Genomic DNA, 21,049 nt, shown 5'->3' with positions numbered 1-21,049 from the left:
CCTGGGTAAAAAGCACTGCTGAGTGGGGAGGAACAGAAGAATTAGGATGCTGTAGAGATAAGGCAGGCGGATGGCTAGCTGTCAGGTCTTCTGCTTTGCTTCTCCCATACACCTGCTCTCTGGTTAGCACCTTTGATCTCAAGGATGGGGCCTGGCAGAGGGAGCCCACCCAGCCTCGCTCCGCTGCCCTTGGTGCTCAGGGTAGTCTAGTTAGTCTCTCACTATGGGGTCTTCCCCGAAAGAAGATGCCTCAAGGTGCAGCTGATTGATCTAGGGGTCCTTTTGCCCCTGGATGGGTGTGCATCTTTGCTGCATTCTGTGGAGGATGCGGAAGGACAGTGGGTGCCTCCAGGAGCTCCCTGTCCTGTGGGGATGAGACCATAAAGGTAGCAGGCAGCACGAGTGTGTGCAGTGAAAGACCCGGCCACACAGCCTAGGCTGTCGCTTCGTAGAGGCGCAGGGGAGGAGGAAATCCATGAAGTTCAAGAGCAGCTTGGAATGACCTCCCCGACCCTCAGCTAGACTTGGAGAGAGAAGGGTATGGTGGCTGAATAGAGGGCAGAGGAACGAGTAGGAGCTCGGATGGCAGTGACCATGAGGCCGGGGCAGGATGAGGCCCTGCTTGGGTGCCGTATTTCAACACTGGAGCAGAGAAACGGCCGTGCTAAACCAGCTCCCCAGATTTTAACCCAGAAAAAGTTTTCATCAGGTTAGTCCCCTCCACAGACCTCCCCCTCATCTGTCAGAGGACAGGTGGACTAGAGGCAGGAAGGAAATTTGGGGGCCTGTTCCTTATCCGGGTTGCCAGGTGGCTCAGATCTGACTGAAGAGCCCCAGAAAACAAGGAATAAGCCATGGGGTTGTGCATGAGAAAGTAACTCAGGCCTGTGCTGGGCCCGTGTCACACCCTTTGTCCCAACCACAGCCTGTTAGGGAGCTCTTTTTCTTTTTCTTTTTTTTTTTTTTTTAACTCCACCTTTTAAAAAAAGAGGTAGCTCTTTATTGCCGTAATTGGAAGTCAGGAAGCCGAGTTCAGAGAACTTACATGTTGTTTGTCCAAATTGACACAACTAGTAATAGCCAGCTTGCACCAAATGACACCTGAAGTTCATTCCAGGTCAGAGATGCGGGTCAGTGACTTCAGGCCTGCTGCTGACTCCACACTAGAAAATTGAGAATCATATTTGAAGATGTCTTTGTGTTTTACTTGTGGTGCTGTCTGTTCTGCCTTCAGCTCTTTCTAGAGGATTCCGTGTGCTCAAACACAGAGCTGCTCTTTCCTTTTTTGCAAAGCACTAGCTCATTTGTGATCGCTGCCAGCTTTAAGGCGAGCACCCTACATTAGACAGTGTCAGCCCTTCCTTGTCATCTTAAGAAGAGACTCACACTACCTGCACAGGTGGTGTGTGCAGGATGGTCCTCGTCAGTCACGAGCCTGAGGTGGTCTCCATCCCTGCAGCAGCCCCTAAGCCAGCCACACACCTTCTGCCTGGACCGCTGGCCTCGCTGCCTGTGTTACACCCCAGTGTGTTTCCACAGGGCAACCAGAGGGATTTTAAAAGGTGTGACTTGGATCTTACCAGTGTCCTAGCCACTGCCATGCAGAGAGCACACAGCCTTGTCCCGGGCGGGGAGGGCATTGTGCATCCACCCCAGCCTCTGCTGTCAGCTGCCCCCAGTGTGCTGTGCGCTTCCCTCCAGCGTCATTCCATCCCATACGCGTGATGAAGCCACCGCTCCCTTAGGACGTGGCTCTGCTGTGTCCTCTCCTGGAGTGTACCCCCTGGTCTCCACAGAGTGAGCTGCCTGTGGCCACCATCTCCATGCAGCGCTCCTCAGAGAGGGGTCTGGCCCTTTTGATAGAGGGCAGCTGTCCAGGCACTGCTGTGCCCATGTGGTTCTGTGTGCAGGGCTCTTGCTGTCTCATTTTACCCATGCGTCTCTGGAGAACCTGTCTGCCTGCCTTGGGGGCTGTCAGTGCTCAGATCAGTAGCTGTCATACAGTGGCACTCAGGCCTGGGGTGAATGAATGAATGAATGAACGAACAAGCGGCCTGTTTGACCTTCAGTTTCCCCTGTGGCCATCTGTTTTCTCCATTTCCCTTTTCCAGTCACACTTATATTCAATTATCAGGATTCCTTAAGGGGACCATTGAGAATCTGTCACTTGACTGAATCACCCGCAAGTCATAGCTAATTTTTAAAAATTAACATAGCATAGCTGGGTTTGCCACTGAGGCGAGCATGGCAGTGTCGTGGCAGTGCAGGTTCTGGTGCCAGCGTCCTGGGCTGCATCCGCCTCTGCGGTTCACTGACTGTGGGATGCGCTGGGCAGGTCCCTCGGCCTTCTGTGCCTCACTGCAAAAGAGGTGGGTACTGATGGCACCTGCCTCACATGCTCATTTGGGGACTGTTGAGTTTGGGAAGGGATATAGGGAGATGCGTACACATGACTTGTGCCATCTCATTGAGTATCTCTACCTACGAGGCGGGTGCTGTGTTCACCTCCATGGGAGGAGCCATCTTCCAAAAGACTGGCAGGTTCAGACGGCTGCTCAGCAGTTGAGACAGCACGTAGCTGATCTCAGGAACTAAGGTCACACTTCGTTAGCACTCATATTCCTCGTATCACCTGTACTGCCTTCCTAGAGAAAACAGTTCACTGGAACTTTTTTGTTAGGCTTGGAAAACTTGTTTTTGAAATGTAAACCTCTTTTCTTTATTAGTTTAGGATACCAGAGCAGGGTTCAAGGAGGATTCAGTTGAGTTCAATTGAGTTATAGTTTAAGATCTTGCAGAAACAAGCAAATTCACGTAGAAAAAAGTAGAAGAAAAAAATGAAAGCCATGATAACATTTTAGTTTTCAGATACTGTCATAAAGCTCTTGGTGACAAGTGATAGAATCACTACGCAGATTACAGCTGAAGCTTCGCTTCACAGCTTCCATCCAGATAGCCGTCCGCAGGGAAGGGCTGCCCCTTCCCTCTCCCTCGCCATCCAGCGAGCCTGCCTTTAGCCATATGCCAGTCCACAGAGCACCCTGTCCTGGGCGGGGTGGAGGGAGTGGGTGCCCAGTGGCCTGGGTCATGCGTTACTGGTGGTGGAAGCTCAGGCCACTTGGTTGCCAGTCTCTGTCGGAGCCACATGGAGAAGGGCGGGGTGTTTCTTAAAGAATGAGATACAGAACAGACCAAAGCAAGTAGCGCGTGATCCAAGCACTCAGACGTTTTCTCTCACCCCAACTGTTGGGGTCCAAAGCTTACAAAAGCTGAGTGGCTTATTCACATGGGGAAAAGCAGCTGTGAAGCCACAAGCAGCATCCCATGGCTGCACTCCCCTGCCAGAGAAGTGAGCGTGAGACGGGCCGTCATGTGTGCCCACTGTAGCGTCTCTGCATCCTGGCCAAGCGGCAGCAGCCAGTGGCACATTCTATGTAAGAACATATACTAGGCATTATGAAAACCATATAAAAGCTGTGTCGTAATAGAGTTACTCAGCATTGAATGGGGAGTGCAGGTAAAACTAAAGGCAGTTCTCTGAAGGAAAAGAAGAAGGGTATAATCAGATCATCAGGGAAAGGGAAGAATGCCGTCTTACCTTCGTTTGCTTTGACTCCTAGGTCCTCTTACTGTAGGTTTGAGATCAGGAAAGCTCGTTTGTCTAAGAAGCGCACTCTACAAATGAGGAAAATGAAATGGGATGACTTCTGTTTCAACAGTTTCTATAGTAGGGTCTATCACTTGAGATTCAGAAGTCTTACCTCTTTAAGTGAGCGTAAGAGGAGTCAGAAAAAATGACTCCGAAGTTGATTCCAGTACCAGAGTCATGGGAAAAGCCAAGCTCAGTGTTGTTCAGATGGTTCTGACCACACCCCCAGTGGGGAATACATGTTACATTAAGACCCAGACACAGCTGAAAGTTCCAAGAAATCCTGTTTTATTCTCATCATGCCACAGTGCACTCTGGCTTTTGTTCTGTTCTCTTCTGTTCCGCTCTGTTCCATCCTACTCATAGTCCACTGCAGAATTTTTGGTTTTGTAATGTCCTTTCCTGCTGTTCCTGACCCTCTGAGGGGGGTCACAGCCTGCCGTTGGCCCAGCGCCGGCTGGTGGAGGAGCGGTGAGGGGTAGGGTGCGGGAGGGGGAGCAGCAGAAGTAGGCCTGTCAGAGCCAGTGCCCAGCGATGGCCCATCCCGCAGCCCCCACGCCTCCACCCCACACTTGTATTCATTCTTGGTTTCCCCAGCAATGCTGCTCGCAGCGTTTCATGTGACCACGTCTTTGTTCCTCACACACTGCCACTTTGTTTGCTGGCCCTGCCACACAGGCCTCACATCTTGGCTCTGGGCACTGATTGGGTGATGGCTCAATGGCCTTCACATTCCCAAAGGAAAAGACCCCCCACAGGCCAGGGGAGAGGAGGGCTGGAATCAGAGTTTGCCGGGAGGCGCTGGCTTCTCTGGACAAGAAACCTGGGCCCAGGGAAGGCTGGGTGGGTTGACGGCCTCCTGAGGCTGAAGGAGATGAAACGGAATGGCTGAGACCGGGGAGGCGTGCTCGGGATCAGGGCCTGGCTCATCGCTTGTGTCCCTGCCTCTTGCTGTTCACAGGTAAATTCTACTGTAAGCCACACTACTGCTATCGGCTTTCTGGCTACGCACAGAGGAAGAGACCAGCGGTGGCTCCCCTGTCTGGACAGGTAATGGTGACCATCCTGTAAGTGGGGGAGAAGCAGTGGGTGTTGCAGCGCTGTGGCTGTGGGCCCACAGTGGCCAGCCTGCAAATGCCCTGCGGCCTTGCCTCTCTTGGGAGCGGGGAGGGCCCAAGATGCTGTTGCAGTCCCGGGTGGGGAGGGGACCATCTTTTCATGGGTGATCTGAGGTTGCCTCACTAAAGTAAGGCCCCACTTGCCACCTGAGTCGGGCCCAGGAGGTGATGCCGCCGTCCGTCTCAGCTGCGCAGACATTCACCTTTGTCAACAGCACATGCGGGTTTCTGAGAGAATGACACTGTGCCAGTGGGGTGATGCCTACTCATGTTCCACATGATGAGAGCCCTCCTCCAGAAAGGCGGGGTGGGAGAGGAAACTGTCAGGAGGATCCCTCTGCTCCTCGGTAGCGCCACCCTCACTCCCCACACCCACAGAGTGCCCTGCCTGCAGGGCCTTCAGTTAACTCATGCTCTGAGTTACTTGTCTGAGAACTTTTTCCTTTCTTATGCTCTTTTAAATGAGGGTGGCTTCTCTACCCGGCTTTGCCAAGGTGAACCCAGCAGTGTCTTCAGCATGGCTGCCTGTCAGTCCCCCTTGAGGGGCTTCTGTTGCCTGCAGAGGGACTTGCAGGAAGAGGTGCAGCTAGGTGGGTCCAGGCCTTGACTGCCGGTGACTCGGGAGGCTGAGGTGGGAGGACCGCTTGAGCCCAGGAGGGCGGGCTGCAGTGCGCTGTGATGGCGCCACTGCACTCCAGCCTGGGCGACAGCAAGACCCTACCTCTTAAAAAAAATTAAATGTAAAACCAGCCTGCCCGATTGTCGCTTCTGGGGATTTGGGTGCTTCAGTCAGAGTCACTCTTCATTTTCTCATGGACTTTCATAGGAGGCCAAAGGACCCCTGCAGGATGGCCTCACCACAGACGCAACCGGACGGGCCAGCGCGGTGGCCAGCTCGACTGAGAGAACCCCAGGTAGCCTCACTTCCTTGTTTGGCTGGGTGGCGCGTCACTCCCTCGGCCTCTGTGACAAGGCCAAGGGCATGAGCCAGCACCTCCAAAGCAACATTTCTTCAATCGGGCATCAAGTGGCCCAGAACCCGCTGGACTCCTTTTTCATGTGCCAGCTGCTTGCGTTCGGGGTCCCCTTTCTTTATGGGCTGTCGGAGGTGCTGGTGCAAATCAGAGGGGAGTTCCGCTGGCAGGCTGTGGCCCAGTGAGGGGACCGTGTGTTGGGCGGCAGAGCTGTGAGGCGCCATCCCTAGCCCCGTCCTGCACCATCACATCAGGGCAGCCCAGAGCCCATGTAGGTAGACAGGAGCTCGCAGGCACTGAGACAGGCGCTCCTGTCACTGCCCCTCGTGAGGCCAGGGCCTTCATGCACTTGTCTTCAGGCTCCTCTGACAGCATGGAGCTGTGTTGATTAAGCCCTGGGGTCTGGCTTTGCATTTCCCTGCGTTTAAGAGTCTGCGTCCAGTTCCCTGTCGCCGCTCTCCCGTCTGCCCTGCACCGCGATGGGGCATGCCCTGCCCTGACCCCTTGGCCACTGGGCTTCTCGTGAGGCCCCAGCGCTAATCTGTCCCACTTTGACGACCACTCCTGGGGTTGGGAAGTGAACACCACCATCCCTACCTCTAAAAACACGTTTATTCTGCTCATAGCATGGCGGGACTTGCAGGGTTTGTGGGTACAAGGCCTGTTGGGAAGAATTATATAGGTTTTTTTCCTTAAAGTGGCCCCTCTCAGCGCCGTGTAAAACTTGCCTGTGAGATGCATCCACGGCTCCACAAACTGCCAGGTGTTCCAGATGCCTCACATGCAGTTCCAGGTGGTTCACGGCGCAGGGTCACTGTGGTGAAGGGTCAGCAGGGCCGTGTTTCTGCCTGTCACACTTAACTCTTGTTCAAAACACATGTGTCTCAAGCAGCTGTGTTCAAAACTCAGAAAAATTGAAGATGGTTAGCCAATGCCAGAAACCACGGAGAAGGAGTTGGTAATAGAGTTTCCATGGTGGGACACGGGAATTACCCATTTGGCCTTCAGTGAGAGGTTCCCAGGGTTGCATCCTTTCCCTTCCTTGAGCGCTGGTTCATGCAGGCCTTGTGGTGCTCATCCTGAGAGAGGGAAAATGTGTCCAGAGGCTGGGCGGCGCACCCTGGGAGCAGAGAGCTGGAGGCTGAGACCCAGCCAGCCCCAGGCCAGCAAGGTGAACTCCGCTCCTGCTACTGCACGTGCCCTTAGCATCATCTGAGCAAGGTTTTTAAGTGCCCTGCAGGTGGGACCAACATTTTATAGCCAAGTTTCAACCACTAGTGACTTAAACCTTCTACAACCTTGAAGATCTTTACAATCCATCTTTCTCATGAAGTACCAAGAGCCCTTTGCAGCTGACACTCGGAGTGTGGACAGAATCACTGGCATTGAAAAATAACCCCAGGGGTCTGGCCTTATGCTACAGGAAGCGCATTGGGTTGGGGAGAGCGCCACCTTGTCAGTCTGGGCCCTATTCCAGCAGAGGTGGATTTTCTGAGGAACCCAGCTACCAAATAGAACATCTCAAGGAAATTAAACTGCATTCGGGTTTGGAGTACAGAACATTCTTTAAAAAGAAATAAGCATAAGAAAGTTTAGGTTATCCTCAGGCCAGGTTTGCCAACTTTCCCATCTGGTTCAGGTTGCCATTCTTGCCATCTAATTGAAAGTATAATGAGTTTCAGGTTTTTAGGAGTTCTAAAGAATTAAGCGTTCCATAGAGAAAAAGAAGAGTGTTCTACACAGTGAGGGGAGAGAATAAGAGAGGAGAGTCGGCGGTGTGGTGAAAGAGTCAGCCCTGAGGACGTCTCTGTCCCGGTGGGTCTGGATTCTGAGCAGGCGGTGACTTGCTTGGTATAGCACAGGAGTTCAAAATGTGTTGTCCCAAAGGAGTCACAGTGTGGACGCTTTCGGTGAATGACAGGCACTGTCCCCCAGCTTGGGTGGCAGAGGCCAGCGAGCTCAGGGCTGAGGGCCTTAGCCTGCGGCAGCTCAGCATCTAGAGCATGCTTCAGGCACCTTGCCTCCCTGTGAGCTCACTCTGCTGCCAGCCTCGGTAGAAAGGGAACAGGATGATGGGTGGTGTTTTATGGTTGGCATGAAATAGATACCTCCTTTGATAGACATTTCCTTCTTTCAGTATGAAACTGAAGCTTTGATGACTTCACTAGATTTCCTTGTGAAAACCTTTTGAAAAGCTTCAGAAAAGCTCAGGTGTTGCAGGGTCCCAGAATGAATGTTGTAGAAAGCAGTCATTAGCTCAGGCCCATGGTAGCCGCCTCCGCTGTCGCTCGACCAGAAGAGGCGATGATGGAGGCGCTTGACTCCTGTGTGTGACTCAGCCTTCCTCCCGAGCCCGACTTCCCCAGGAGGCAGCGCTGGTAGGGCTGTGACGGGGCAGTGTTTCACCGGCAGTGCTTGCACTCTGCACCTCCTTTATTTGTGGCATTTCTCTCCGCTCCCTTACGTTCTTTTCTTCCTTGTGCCAAGATTCTTGCTGTTGCCAAAACAAAAACAAAACCACACCCGTACCCAATTACAACCCGCAGTTCAAAGGACCCACTCTAGGTCTGCTGTAAAGTGTCACCTTTCTCTGGTAACCAAGTCTGTGCCTGCTGCCTAATTTAGTGTTTGGGGGCATCGTTTACAGTATTTTTGTTGGTAATGTGCTTTTAATACAGAAATGCTCTTCTTTGTTCTTAAATCTGTAAATGTTCTGTTTCCAAGCTTATACTTAAGACTACATATTAGTGGTCCTGGCACAGATTTTCTCACCCTGGCCTCGTACTACCCACCATGACTAGAAAAAGCTTGAACAACAATAGGCAGAGAAAGGAAAACCCCAGATGGGATTACTTTCCCCTGGACAGGAGAAGTTCAGCTGCAGGCTTCTTGAATTTGTTTTTGTCCAGAGGAATCCTCTGTTTATCTGATACGGTAGAGGACCAGAAGTGAAGCAGGGAGGCCGAAGGCATAGCCAGAAGGGAACAGAAGAGCTTTTTCCCAGGAGTGTCATCACCTGGTTCATTGGCAGGGCGGGCCACAGAGATGGGAGGGGAGAAACACGCTAGCTTCCTGTCCTCTTACGGAGGCGATGATCTGAAGTCACAAGTGGCAGTTGCCTGCCCCCTGTCCCCAGTCACTCCTTGTCTGATAACCATGAGGTTTCATAGTTCCTGAATGGCCCATTAGGAAGTGCAGGTCTTTGCCACACCAGCTAGAAGGGTAGCCAGGCAGTATCATGTCATTCAACCCTGGAGTTCCCACCTGACAGGGAAGTTAGGAAGTCCTGCTGCTTCCAGAGTCCTCTTCCCTTCCAGGCATTTGTGGAAAACCTTTTAGTAGAGCAAGAGAATTCTGCAGTCCAGCTTACCTCCCACCTTACCCCAAGAGCCATAGTGGACGGTGGTTGGAGAATGTTTATATATAGGTACACATTTATATGTACATAGATCTAATTGCACATAGACGGGTAGATATTTATATATTGCACCCTAAATTATAGTAATAATAATTGTGAAGCTGTTTCTAAAGCTTCTTGTTCCTGGTTCTGAGAACCACAGGAGCCTCATGCTGGGGAGCTGTGCCCCAGTCAGGGCTGTGAGGGCGCACAGCAGGCTAGGAGCAGCACGCCTGTAGGGAAATGAGTGGGTGGGGGTCTCAGAAAACGAGCAGCACACACCCCCAAGAAATAGCCTTAAGAGCAAACGTGGAAAGCAGGGGGCTGCTGCTGGCAGGGCACCACGGACAGCCGGGCACCCACCTCACCTGTCTTGTGTCTGGCTTGCACTCTGGCTCCCCTGACATAGCTGTGTGAGCTCACTCCTGTCTTCTGGTGGTGAGTGCATCTTCGGCTCTTTTCTGCAGGACACTGGAACATTCTTAGGCTGTCCCAAAAGGGGTTCCACCATAGCCTTCAAGTCCTGAGCAGGGCACTAAGGGGTTTACTTTTCTCCTGAGCCATTCAGTTGGGGGTGCAGGTGGGAGGGGTGGGCAGCCAGCCGGCTTCCCAGCGGTGGTACAAGAGCCCGGCAGGAGAGGATTCAATGTGCCAAGGAACACGCTGCCTGTCTGCTGCCCACTTTCCCTCAGCCTTTATTTTTGCCCTTGTTTTTAACCTGTGCTGTTGTGAGTTCTTGGTGTGTTTCTTTGTGAGCTTTTATTTGATTGTGTAACTCTGTTTTTTCTGTGTACTGTGAAACCAAGGTGTCATGCTTTTCATTTTGTTTTTAATCATGTGTTGCACTCTTATTTAAGAGAATAAATTCCAAACAATCTTTGGGTTTCTGAGTTTTTCTTTTCCTTCCCTTTCTCTTGACCAGAGGGTGGGAAAGGGGGAAAGTCAGGCAGGTCTTGGGAGTGGGCTTGAGGCCACTGTGGCTCCAGACTCCCACTCCCGGGGTCAGCCAGACAGCAGAGGTACAAAGTGGGGAAATAGGTTTTTATATCTGACACAGGTCCAATTAGCAGAGGACGCCTGTAGGGGCTGGAGTGGTGCAAGAAGTTTTGCTTTGCGGCAGCTGCAAGAGGAGAAAAGCAAGAGAGATGCCACCTGTGCCATGGGCCTCAGGTGCGGTACGCCAGTGGGAAGGCCCGAGGGCTGGGTAGATGGAGGGGTAGAAATGCCACGCACAGCCTGGTCAACCATAGGGACATGGAGCCAGGCACTTTCTTCCTGCCTCTGACTGGCAGGGAGCTGGGGCCAGGGTGTGTGTCTCCTCCACCAGGCATGCCTGCAGGTGCAGCAACCTTGCTCCTGCTGAGGCTGAAAGTTCTTGCTCTTTCGTCCTTGAGCTGATTTTTCTCTCATGCTGTCTTTGGTGTGACCTGGACACTGAACTGGGATGTCTGATTCTGTTTGGCCGTTCTCCAGCCTGGAGGGACTAGCCTGTATTAAAAACAGACCGTCCCCTTCTCACACATGCCGCTGCCCGCCTTAGCAGCCATGGCACTGCTCCCACATTTTGCCAGCTGCAGTGGGCACAGGCCTAGCTTCAGGCTGAATTGGCCCAAGAGAGGACACTGTGCTGTGGTGGGCAAACCGCTCACCCCTAAGTCTGCACCCGCTGGGCCCTAGGCATTTGGCTATTTTCACATGAAAGAGGCCTCACTGGCCTCCATCCCCCCAAAGCAGCTCTCTAGGAATGGGGAGAAGGCCTTGGCTTCCCCAGAGATCAGAGCAGCAGGAACCTGGGGTCTCCTTGGCATTCTCGACAACCACAGTCCACGTCAGGGAGGGCCTCACCCCCCTGTAGCTCACAGCTCTGCCGTGACGACGTCACTTTCCTCAGAGCCTTGCTGGTTCTGAGGGTCTGGGTGGTGTCTCCCAGCCTGTTCATGTCCTTCCCTCCCTTCAGCCCCCCAGGTCCGTAGCCTCTTTTTTTTTTTGAGACGGAGTTTCGCTCTCGTTACCCAGGCTGGAGCGCAATGGCGCGATCTCGGCTCACCGCAACCTCCGCCTCCTGGGTTCAGGCAATTCTCCTGCCTCAGCCTCCTGAGTAGCTGGGATTACAGGCACGCGCCACCATGCCCAGCTAATTTTTTGTATTTTTAGTAGAGACGGGGTTTCACCACGTTCACCAGGATGGTCTCAATCTCTCGACCTTGTGATCCACCCTCCTCGGCCTCCCAAAGTGCTGGGATTACAGGCTTGAGCCACCGCGCCCGGCCTGGTCCGTAGCCTCTTGCTCCCCTTTCTCTGAAACAAGCCAGTCAGTATCCTGGTGCCTGCAGAAGGGGGAGAAGGAATTGGAATGTGGAGGATGCGATGAACGACAATAAATTGATGAAGAGTCAGTAATAAGGATGGATATGTACATGTGCATAATTTTCAAATCTTAGCCCCTGGCTGCTGTTGCCTTCCCATCCCCCAACAGTAAGGGGGAAGGGGGCACTGCCACTTAGAGCGATGCACCCAAGCCTCCAGCAGGAAGCTGAGGGCGCCCAGCGTGACTGTGCTGCCCATTGGGAACACCCTGGAAAATTCCCTTTGAATTTCAGTTTCTTTCTAAAACTTCTTGAAATCTGTTCTCTTTTCTCATAAATTCCCTGTCGGTTTCCCTAATTAACTCACTGCCTGAGAGGGATGCCGTGGCACAGACATGGAAGGAGAGCAGGCTGTGCAAATGTTTTCATGCTGAAAAATAGGGCAGGATGATGCCATATAGGACCTAGGTCCCACAAGTGCCCCCTGAGAGATACAGAGAGAAAAACGCCCACAGGGGGCTCTGAAAGGCAGCAGCCAGGCAGAGACTTCAGGAAGAGCCCTTCTGAATTCCAGCCCCTTTCACGAAGCCCTGAAACCTCCTTGAGACTCAAAAACCAGCCCTTACCTTGCAGCTCACCCAGCCAAGCACCTCGAAAGTGCCAGCAAGTAGATTAGTCATAATGAAACAAGGGGCGGTGAGGTCTGTTGGCGCTCCGGTCATGGCACTGCTGGGCTCCTCTCACCAACACCCGGAATTCTCCGCGCCCTCTTGGCCGCCAGCACCTCTTTCTTTACAATTGCTCCTTGTCTCCTCACTGCTTACCTTGACGGGACGGGGTGGTAGCCTTGTGCGCAGAAACACCTTTCACCGCCCTCGAGGGGACGCAGCCTCCAGGCGAACGGGACTCTCCATCAATTACTTCCGGGTTCTGCCAGGCACGCGACAGCAGCTCCCTTTTACTTGCCGTGGGCCAACTTCCACGTTGCTTCGCGAAAGCAGTTTATGAACACTTTCTGAATCTTTTGAGGGCGCTTTAATGGGCCTCCAAGAAGGACACTGGGCAAGAGGTTGAATGCCTGCCAGCATCCTCACCCTAACTCAGGCTAGCTAAGCCCAACCTTGTCACTGAGGGGCTTTTCCTCGCAACAATGAGAGGGGTCCTGTGCCCAGGCAAAATGTGCCCAAAATGGGAAGAAGGTGCATGCCCCTCAGAAGGCCCTTGTTGGCATGAAAGGGGAGTTCTGGAGCACTCTTCCACAGTCAGGGAGTCTAGGGCCCCAACTGTGCCTCGTTGCAGACACTTGGGGCCATGCTGGGACAGCGCCTAGAAAAATCCTTACAGACCTTCTCTTGGCCTCTCTTGTTTTCTTTACCTCTCTTTCTGTACTTACCCAGCGCACATTTATCACATGAGGCTGCCCGGGTGTGACTGTGAAGTGACTGATTTCCCTGTTCTGTGTTCTGTAACACATTAGAGTTATTGCTACTTGATCTCTGTTATTTCATGTCAGTGACCTGATTTCTTTTAGGTCCTTGCCTAGAACTCTTGATCTTCAGTAATTGTTTTACACTGAGTAGTCCCTTTCCCCAGAAGAACCCAAAGTATGTCGGCCCAGTGCCTCCTGCCTCGCTGGGATTCTGGAGCCTTCTGCAAGGTTGGGTTTCCCTTCACCTGCATCACAGTGTTAGCCCGCCTCAGCCAGTGCCAATTCCCCAGGAAAGGTGAACCAACAGAAGGGGATGGGCCCTGAGTTGTTCTGGTTAATGTAGAATTCTTAGTTAATGTAGAATTAATTCCTGAAGACCAACACCAGGCAAGGTCCCAGGGGCACTGGGACTCAGGGTTTTCCTGAGTCTTGGTTTTCCTCAACAAAAACCTGGCAAAACCAGAGCTGTTTTCCTGGCAGAGGCCTAAATAAGTATGTTTTCATGCTGTTCTCATGTTCGTCCAAGGCTAATGAGGCTGGGAACAATGTGTAAGAGAGCTCCAGAGAGGGGAGTACTCTTGGCATGTGGTAGCTACTCAGAGCTCAAACCTGGAAACTAGAAAGCGTAACTAGGCCGACTCTGCCCGCACCTGAGGGAGAAGAGCTTGTCTGTTAGAAGCCAAGCTGCAGGGACACGCTCCCCAACCTTTTGGGCAGCAGGCCTGGTTTCATGGAAAACGGTTTTTCACAGACCTGGGTGGGCAATGGTTTCAGGATGAAGTTCTTCCACCTCAAATCATCAGGCACCCGTCAGATTCTCATAAGGAGCGTGCAGCGTAGAGCGTACACGTTCACTTCGCGGTAGGTCCCCCTCCGGGAGAATCTCCGCTGATTGGCAGGGGCAGAGCTCAGGCAGCCGTGCTTGCCAGCCAGCCGCCCACCTCCCGCTCCCGACAGGCCAGGGGTCTGTGACCCATACCGGGCCACGATGCAGGGGATAGGGATTCCTGCCAGAGTAGTTTTCGTGGACAAAGTGCAACTGCTAACCAAGGAAGAGTCGGTATCGATTAACAGGATGAAAGCAGCATATTTATTTATTGTTGTCCTATTTCCCAGAACCAAGAATCTTAGAAAGGCCAGGTTCGAGTGAGACCAGCTATAAAATGCCTTTCTTACCGTTTTCCTACCGAGAGATTAGGTCAGTAGGTTCTTCTGAAAGTAAATGTTTTCTTAGTGAAGATGTCGCCATGTGATGCAGGGGAAAAAAAGTAAATGTTTTCTTCTAGGGTTTCATCTACTGTGAATTGCTCTGAACCAGCTGCTGCCTGCCTTTTGGTCAGCTCAGCTTTCTGGGGCCTCGGCACTAGTAGAGGCACAGGAACGCTGTGGTGGAGGGTGCAGGGAACAGAGAAGCCGGAGGCGCGGGGGGCTGAGTGAGGAGCATGAAGGGTCGTAGGAGTTAAGAGCCAGTCCACCCCTGCTTGCTGTGTGGCCGAGAGTCGGCAGCCATCCTTCTTGCTGCTGAAAAGACCGTGCCAGGGGCTTGTCTGTGTTTGCAGCCAAGAAAGCCCTCTTCTCTGCTGAAATATTTTCCCCAAATAAAAATAGACAGTAGGGCCAGGCGCAGTGGCTCACGCCTGTAATTCTGACACTTTGGGAGGCCGAGGTGGGCAGATCACGTGATCGGGAGATTGACACTATCCTGGCCAACATGGTGAAACCACGTTTCTACTAAAAATACAAAAATTAGCTCGGCGTGGTGGCAGGTGCCTGTAATCCCAGCTATTCGGGAGCCTGAGGCAGGAGAATCACTTGAACCTGGGAGGCAGAGGTTGCAGTGAGCCGAGATCATGCCACTGCACTCCAGCCTGGCAACAGAGCGAGGCTCCATCTCATAGAAAAAGTAAAGCTTGCGGTGCACTCACTCCTGTTTTTCCCACGTGTGACTGACGTTGGTTAGTTTGCCTTGGGGGCCCTCGCCATGCTCACTCACAGAAGGCAATACAGGGAGACGCACGGCAGCGGAGGCAGTAGCTGCCATGCGTCACGTGCTGTGCGCAGGCCCTGAGCCGACGCTTCCTGTAACTGACCCTGGGTCCTCGCCGCAACCATAATGGAGGCCCCATGCTGCCCATGGGGAGGCAGGCACACAGGAGTTAGGCAGGCTTGGCCAAGGCCACATAACCAATAAACTCAGAGTTGGGTAGAGTCTGTGCAGAGGACATGGGAGCCGCCCTTCACCACTCCCTGCAGTCTGGGCTCGGCAGCCCGGCCGTGGCAAGAGCGCTATGCATAGAGGCCCTGGAGAAGCCAGTGGGTTTCCATTTCGTTTCCCGGGCAATACAGGTCTCCCAGTTTATTTGACAACCATCCCAGAGTTGGGAATGTGCCTTTGGAGAGACAGCAGATTAAGTAAAGGCAAAGGATTTCATCACTTGCAAGGTGGGAAGTCATCAAAAGAAGTTGAGGGGGATGACAGCCGTCAGACTGTAGATAGTATGAAATGGACTTTCTCTTCATTTTCTCCGTATCATCCCTCATTTCGTTCTCTCAAATCAAGCCTGAAGTTTGATTCCTCCCTCCGTCTGCCCTGCCAGTGATGTGGAGGATTGTGGAACATGTTTCGGGGATGTTCGTTCTTCGGGTTCCGGTGTCACTGCTTCTGGCTTGTAGATCTGCTGGCTTTTCCTCTGCTACCTCATTTTAGAAGTCTCAAAGGCCTGAGTGATGGTTGAGCTGATACTTCCATGGTCTTACAGCTTTGCAGCTGCCATTGACAGCCCTCATAAGACGTGGCCTGCACGGGCCCGTGTGGGGTTCGAGATAGGGGAAGGAAGGAATGATTTTATACCTCTTTTTGTGCTGATAGTTTGAGTTGAATCCCTGCGACAGGAGAAAAATAGGGACATTCTCATCTCCTCAGGCTTGGGCCACTCTACTGAATTCACACGTAAAGCAACTGACTCTTGACTGGGCGCGGTGGCTCAAGCCTGTAATCCCAGCACTTTGGGAGGCCGAGGCAGGCGGATCATGAGGTCAGGAGATCGAGACCATCCTGGTCAACATGGTGAAACCCGTCTCTACTAAAAATACAAAAAATTAGCTGGGCATGGTGGTGTGTGCCTGTAATCCCAGCTACTCAGGGGGCTGAGGCAGGAGAATTGCCTGAACCCAGGAGGCGGAGGTTGCGGTGAGCCGAGATCGCGCCATTGCACTCCAGCCTGGGTAACAAGAGCGAAACTCCGTCTCAAAAAAAAAAAAAAAAAAAAAGCAACTGGCTCTTAAGTCTTTGGGCTAAGTGTGTGCGTCACTCCAGGTGGGAAGTCCTGGTTGTGCCTGCCGGCTGCAACGTGGCTCAGCGCAGAGAGGATTTTGGGAAGCCTCCTGAGCATGTGTGGCCGGCCTGACCTGGCCTTGGGAAGGCATGCTGTGCCAGGGGCCCTCAGACCTCTCAGATTGGGTGTTTCTGGAAAGTCGGGAAAAAGAAGAGTCGAGAACACGGAGCCAAGATGGATGTGCTTTTCCGTGTCACGTCGTCAAGTCAGCTTTCTTCCTGGGTTTACTGGGAAGTCCTGCTGTCGCGTCCACGCAGAACATTCTGTCTGTCAGAGGCTTCTAGCGTCCGGCCAGGAGAAAGTGAGTGAATGCGAGCTGCCCGTCAGATTCATCTGGTCTCCTTGAATTCCTGCCGTGGCCTCACGCGCACGACACACATGGGCGGAGGGGCAGGGCATGTGCAGTGCCCTCCGGGGGCATTGCCTGGAGGGGCAGTCACCTTCCCTCAGTGGAGTCTTGCCATGAGACAAGGAAAGTTCAGGCGGCTCATGCGGCTACTTGGGGTGTAGGCGCTCAGCGAGTGACAGGGACCAAGTTTATCACAGCGTGAGCCTCTCCCGTGGCTTTCCTGTCTGTGGATGCCAAGCCCAGAGCTACCTGTTGGGTAGGCGATCCTCGGTTGGTCCTCCAGGTCCGGCACGCCCGCTGGTCAGGCATTGCACCTCGGCAGCCGGGGCGGAGGGTTGTGAGCTCACCGCTCTGAGTGCACCTGCTCAAATCAAGCCACAGTCAGAGCTTGTGGAGAATTGGTTGGTCAGCCTGTTTGGGAAGAGATTAGAGTTGACTTGATTTAACTTCTAAGCCGGGGCCTCTCCAGCCCAGCACTGTGGACTTTTTGGGCTGGATCCTGCTTTGCTGTGAGGGCTGTCCTGTGCCTTGTGTGTTGGGTATGTCCTTGGCCTCTCCCCGTCGTCAGACATCCGTTGCACCCCCTCCCCAAGCTGTGTCAACAGAAAATGTCTCCAGACATTGCCAAGTGACCCAGGGGAAAACCACCCACTTGAGAGCCGTGGATCCAGACCAAAGTTAGAAGAAGAAGGGATAAAACCTTGACATGCTGGCGGCCTCGGTTATATTGTGGGCGGGGTGGGAGTGGGGTGGAAGAGGCCATCAGGACATGGGGGTGAGGATCAGAAAAGTGACCAGAGCAGCGTCGCCAGCTCCCAGCCCAGGCCTCCAGACCCGTCAGCCCGCACACAGCTGTGAGCATACTCCCGGTGGCTGTGCTTCCCCACACGTCGGGACCGGTACCGAGACTGCATGCTGTAGACTGGGTGGGTACAGACCGCTTTAGAAGGCAGACCTACAGAATAAAGCAGAGATCCTGTGTTTTCTGTATCCTTTGGATGTGCGCACCCTTTGGTGGTGGCCCCAGCCTCAGAGAGTGGAGCTGGGTCTCAGTGGAACCAGCACAGATCTTGAAATGAAAGACATTGCCGGACGCGGTGGCTCAAGCCTGTAATCCCAGCACTTTGGGAGGCCGAGACGGGTGGATCACAAGGTCAAGAGATCGAGACCATCCTGGTCAACATGGTGAAACCCCGTCTCTACTAAAAATACTAAAAATTAGCTGGGCATGGTGGCACGTGTCTGTAATCCCAGCTACTCAGGAGGCTGAGGCAGGAGAATTGCCTGAACCCAGGAGGCGGAGGTTGCGGTGAGCCGAGATCGCGCCATTGCACTCCAGCCTGGGTAACAAGAGTGAAACTCTGTCTCAAAAAAAAAAAAAAAAAGAAAGAAATGAAAGACATTAATTTGAGTTTCAGTTTTGCCACCTCTCATGCGTGTTGCCATAACCTCTGTGAGCCTCAGTTTCCCCATGTATAAAATGTTTAAATGGAGAAAAATGCTACCTGCTCCTCTGTCTGCTGAAGTTGTTGTGAAGAGCACGTAAGATATATGAAACTTGTCTATTTGAAAGCATTACAGGAATATCAAGTACAATTGTCATTGGCAGGGATTCCAGGAAATGCTGGAAGAATTGGAGTGAGGGTGAATTCGAATCGTTTCCACTGGCTGCTTCTGGGTGTCCCTCTCTGGCCTGTACCTGCTGTGGTGTTAGGATAAGGTGGCCCATTGAGATGTGTCGTCAGCCAGCAGAAGTTGGGGGAGGCAGAAGCGGTGGGTTCGCTGTCTCCAGGCTGCAGCAGAGTGGGCGCATGGAGTGGGCCTACATTGCGTGCTGGCCGTTTTGAAGCGTTATTAAATCTCTGTGGCTGCTTAGCTAAATGTGGTATTGCTTTTCCCTTCAGCCTGTGTGATGGGATGTGCAGTCACCTGCTGATTCCATGACACCCTAGGGGCATTCTACTATAGTAACAAAAGCATAAACAACCCTACATAGGATTTACGTTAAGCTAAATATTCCTTTTTTTTTTTTTTTTTTTTTTTTTTTTTTTTTGAGAGACAGAGTCTCGTTCTGTCACCTGGGCTAGAGTACAATGGCGCAATCTTGGCTCAGTGCAACCTCCGTCTCCTAGGTTCAGGTGATTCTCCTGCCTTAGCCTCCTGAGTAGCTGGGATTACAGCCACCGACCACCATACCTGGTTAATTTTTGTATTTTTAGGAGAGATGGGGTTTCACCATGTTGGCCAGGCTGGTCTTGAACTCCTGACCTCAGGTGATCCTCCCACCTCGGCCTCCCAAAATGCTGGGATTACAGGTATGAGCCACCCATACCCGGCCTACATTAAGGTAAATTTTTGACTCCTAACCTGAAAGTCAGAAATGTGAGTAGGAGCCAGGTAGCTTTCTCTCGGGCAGAGTAAGGGTGTATGCATGGTTCCAGGGCCTGTCTGGGGCTGCCGCTTGCCCAGCTGATGGTGACCCTGCAGGACGGGTGCCCCGAGCCTGGGCATGCACTCCTGCACTATCAGCCTTTACTCTTGTTGTCTGTCTTCCCTGTCTCTGGACACTGATGATGCTCTTCCAGGCCAGCCTCAGTGACCCTCCGATAGGTGAAAACAGAAGTGTGACTCTGATAGACGTATCACAGGGCAGTCACGCGCACTGCTGCAGACAACTGTAGTTCCTTTCTAAAAATACATCGCAGCTAGCCAAGGGAACACGTACACGTGGTTTTGTGTCTTTAAAAGAAAGGCATCTGAACCTGTTGAAGAGAGCCTTTTGCTGGAATGTGGGTTTGTCTCTGTGGATCCTGTCATGGAGACCGAGCCTGCCTCAGGCTGTGCGGCTGCTCTCAGGAGGGCCACATCAGAGCCGACTCTGGACACATTGTGGACTGGGAGTGCCAGGTGCGCTCTGCTCTGGAGGACAGAAGGGTTGGAATAGAGCCTGGAGTCTTGGGGACAGCACGCCGGCCTGGACTTGCTTGTGCTGAGCCTTGGCCTCCTCTGCCCTTCCCTCGCCACGTTTCAACACCCGGTCCCTTTCGGTGATCGAGCTGCTCCCTCCCCAGAACCAAACTCCTGTCCGCCGTGAAGTGAAGCGATTGCGTCAGGACATCAGGCCATTCGAGGTGACCTCTTTTCGGGACTTTGATGTCCTCTGTGCCATTGGCATCTTCATCAGAAGTTCTCTCGAGTGCTGTGAGAACTGTTCCTGTCTTGGTGGACTTGCCTTTTCCATGGGGTGGCAGTTCCCGTTTGTTCTTGGGGTCCCGCACAGCACCAGCTACCTGAGAGGCGTGATGCTCGTAAAGGCTCTGTGTTAAGATGAGGAAGCCAAGGCCGGAATATGCTCAGCGTTATAGTGGAGCGGAGCTCAGATGCAGGACTGGAATTCTTTATCCTGATCACTTATTCAAAATCCTTTATTGACTGCTGACCCTGATGCACTGATGGCTCCAGGAACACAAAGATGATGAGAATAACCCTGCTCCCCAGCAGAACCTCTGGTTTTGGGTCCATTCAGACCTGAACTGAAGGAGAGAGATGCTCTAATAAAGATGCCTATAAACACCCTTCATGGGTGCGGAGTGGAGCCAGAAGCAGGATCAGGTAACCACAGGCAGAAGTGGCGGAGAACCCATCCGTCTTCTCTTCACCTGCCCCTTAAGATTTGCGAGATCAGCCCTGCAGCTGTTGACTTGACAGATTCCCTGTTATTTAGGTGTATGGAACCTCCTGGTTCACAAGGCACGTATTTGAACTAGAGAGTTAAAACAGTTCAAACCCCAGTGCATAACCATGACCCTTCCCGAGATCTTACCCTCAGCTACGTGCAGGTGGGCAGCTAAGGAAGGCAGACAGTTAGCTAGCGCACAGTACTCATGTGGTTTAAGAGGAGACTTAGCTGAATCGCGGAGCCTCAGACACGTCAACAGCCTCCCAACACCAGAAGCAGCCATCAGGAAGGATGGCCTGGCGGATTGATAGGGATCAAGTCGAGGTTTATCTGAGATGGTATAACATGTGAAAAATATATTTTCAGGAGAGCTGCATGGTACACTGGTGAGTTGTACGTTAGTGGAGAATCAGGTGTATAGCTTCAAAGAAAGCTCTTTGGCTGGGCCAGATACATTGATGTGTGCCAGGATTTCCATCTGCCGAAAAGGCACCTTGGGGAGATGTTGTCATCATAACAGTAAAAATAATCTAACAGGCCGGGCACGGTGGCTCAAGCCTGTAATCCCAGCACTTTGCGAGGCTGAGGCAGGTGGATCACGAGGTCAAGAGATCGAGACCATCCTGGTCAACATGGTGAAACCCCGTCTCTACTAAAAATACAAAAAATAAGCTGGGCATGGTGGCGCGTGCCTGTAATCCCAGCTACTCAGGAGGCTGAGACAGGAGAATTGCCTGAGCCCAGGAGGCGGAGGTTGCGGTGAGCCGAGATCGCGCCATTGCACTCCAGCCTGGGTAACAAGAGTGAAACTCT

At 52.7% G+C, this 21,049-nt stretch overlaps 1 protein-coding gene across 21 annotated transcripts in view; it reads left to right on the top strand.

Annotated features, from left to right (window-relative positions):
- MICAL3 (microtubule associated monooxygenase, calponin and LIM domain containing 3) overlaps nt 1-21,049 on the top strand; it is a 296,358-nt gene that overhangs the window by 210,571 nt on the left and 64,738 nt on the right. For all 21 annotated transcript variants that reach the window (XM_074391091.1, XM_074391092.1, XM_074391095.1 and 18 more), the window contains 2 exons: nt 4,611-4,699; nt 5,594-5,681. In XM_074391091.1, the coding sequence (XP_074247192.1) occupies nt 4,611-4,699; nt 5,594-5,681 (177 nt within the window). The remainder of the gene's footprint in view (nt 1-4,610; nt 4,700-5,593; nt 5,682-21,049) is intronic.

The sequence above is a fragment of the Saimiri boliviensis genome, chromosome 21 (assembly GCF_048565385.1).
Source record: "Saimiri boliviensis isolate mSaiBol1 chromosome 21, mSaiBol1.pri, whole genome shotgun sequence".
Lineage (NCBI taxonomy): Eukaryota > Metazoa > Chordata > Mammalia > Primates > Cebidae > Saimiri > Saimiri boliviensis.
The sequence above is the reverse complement of the archived record's forward strand: the minus strand, read 5'-3'. Positions and strand labels throughout refer to the sequence as shown.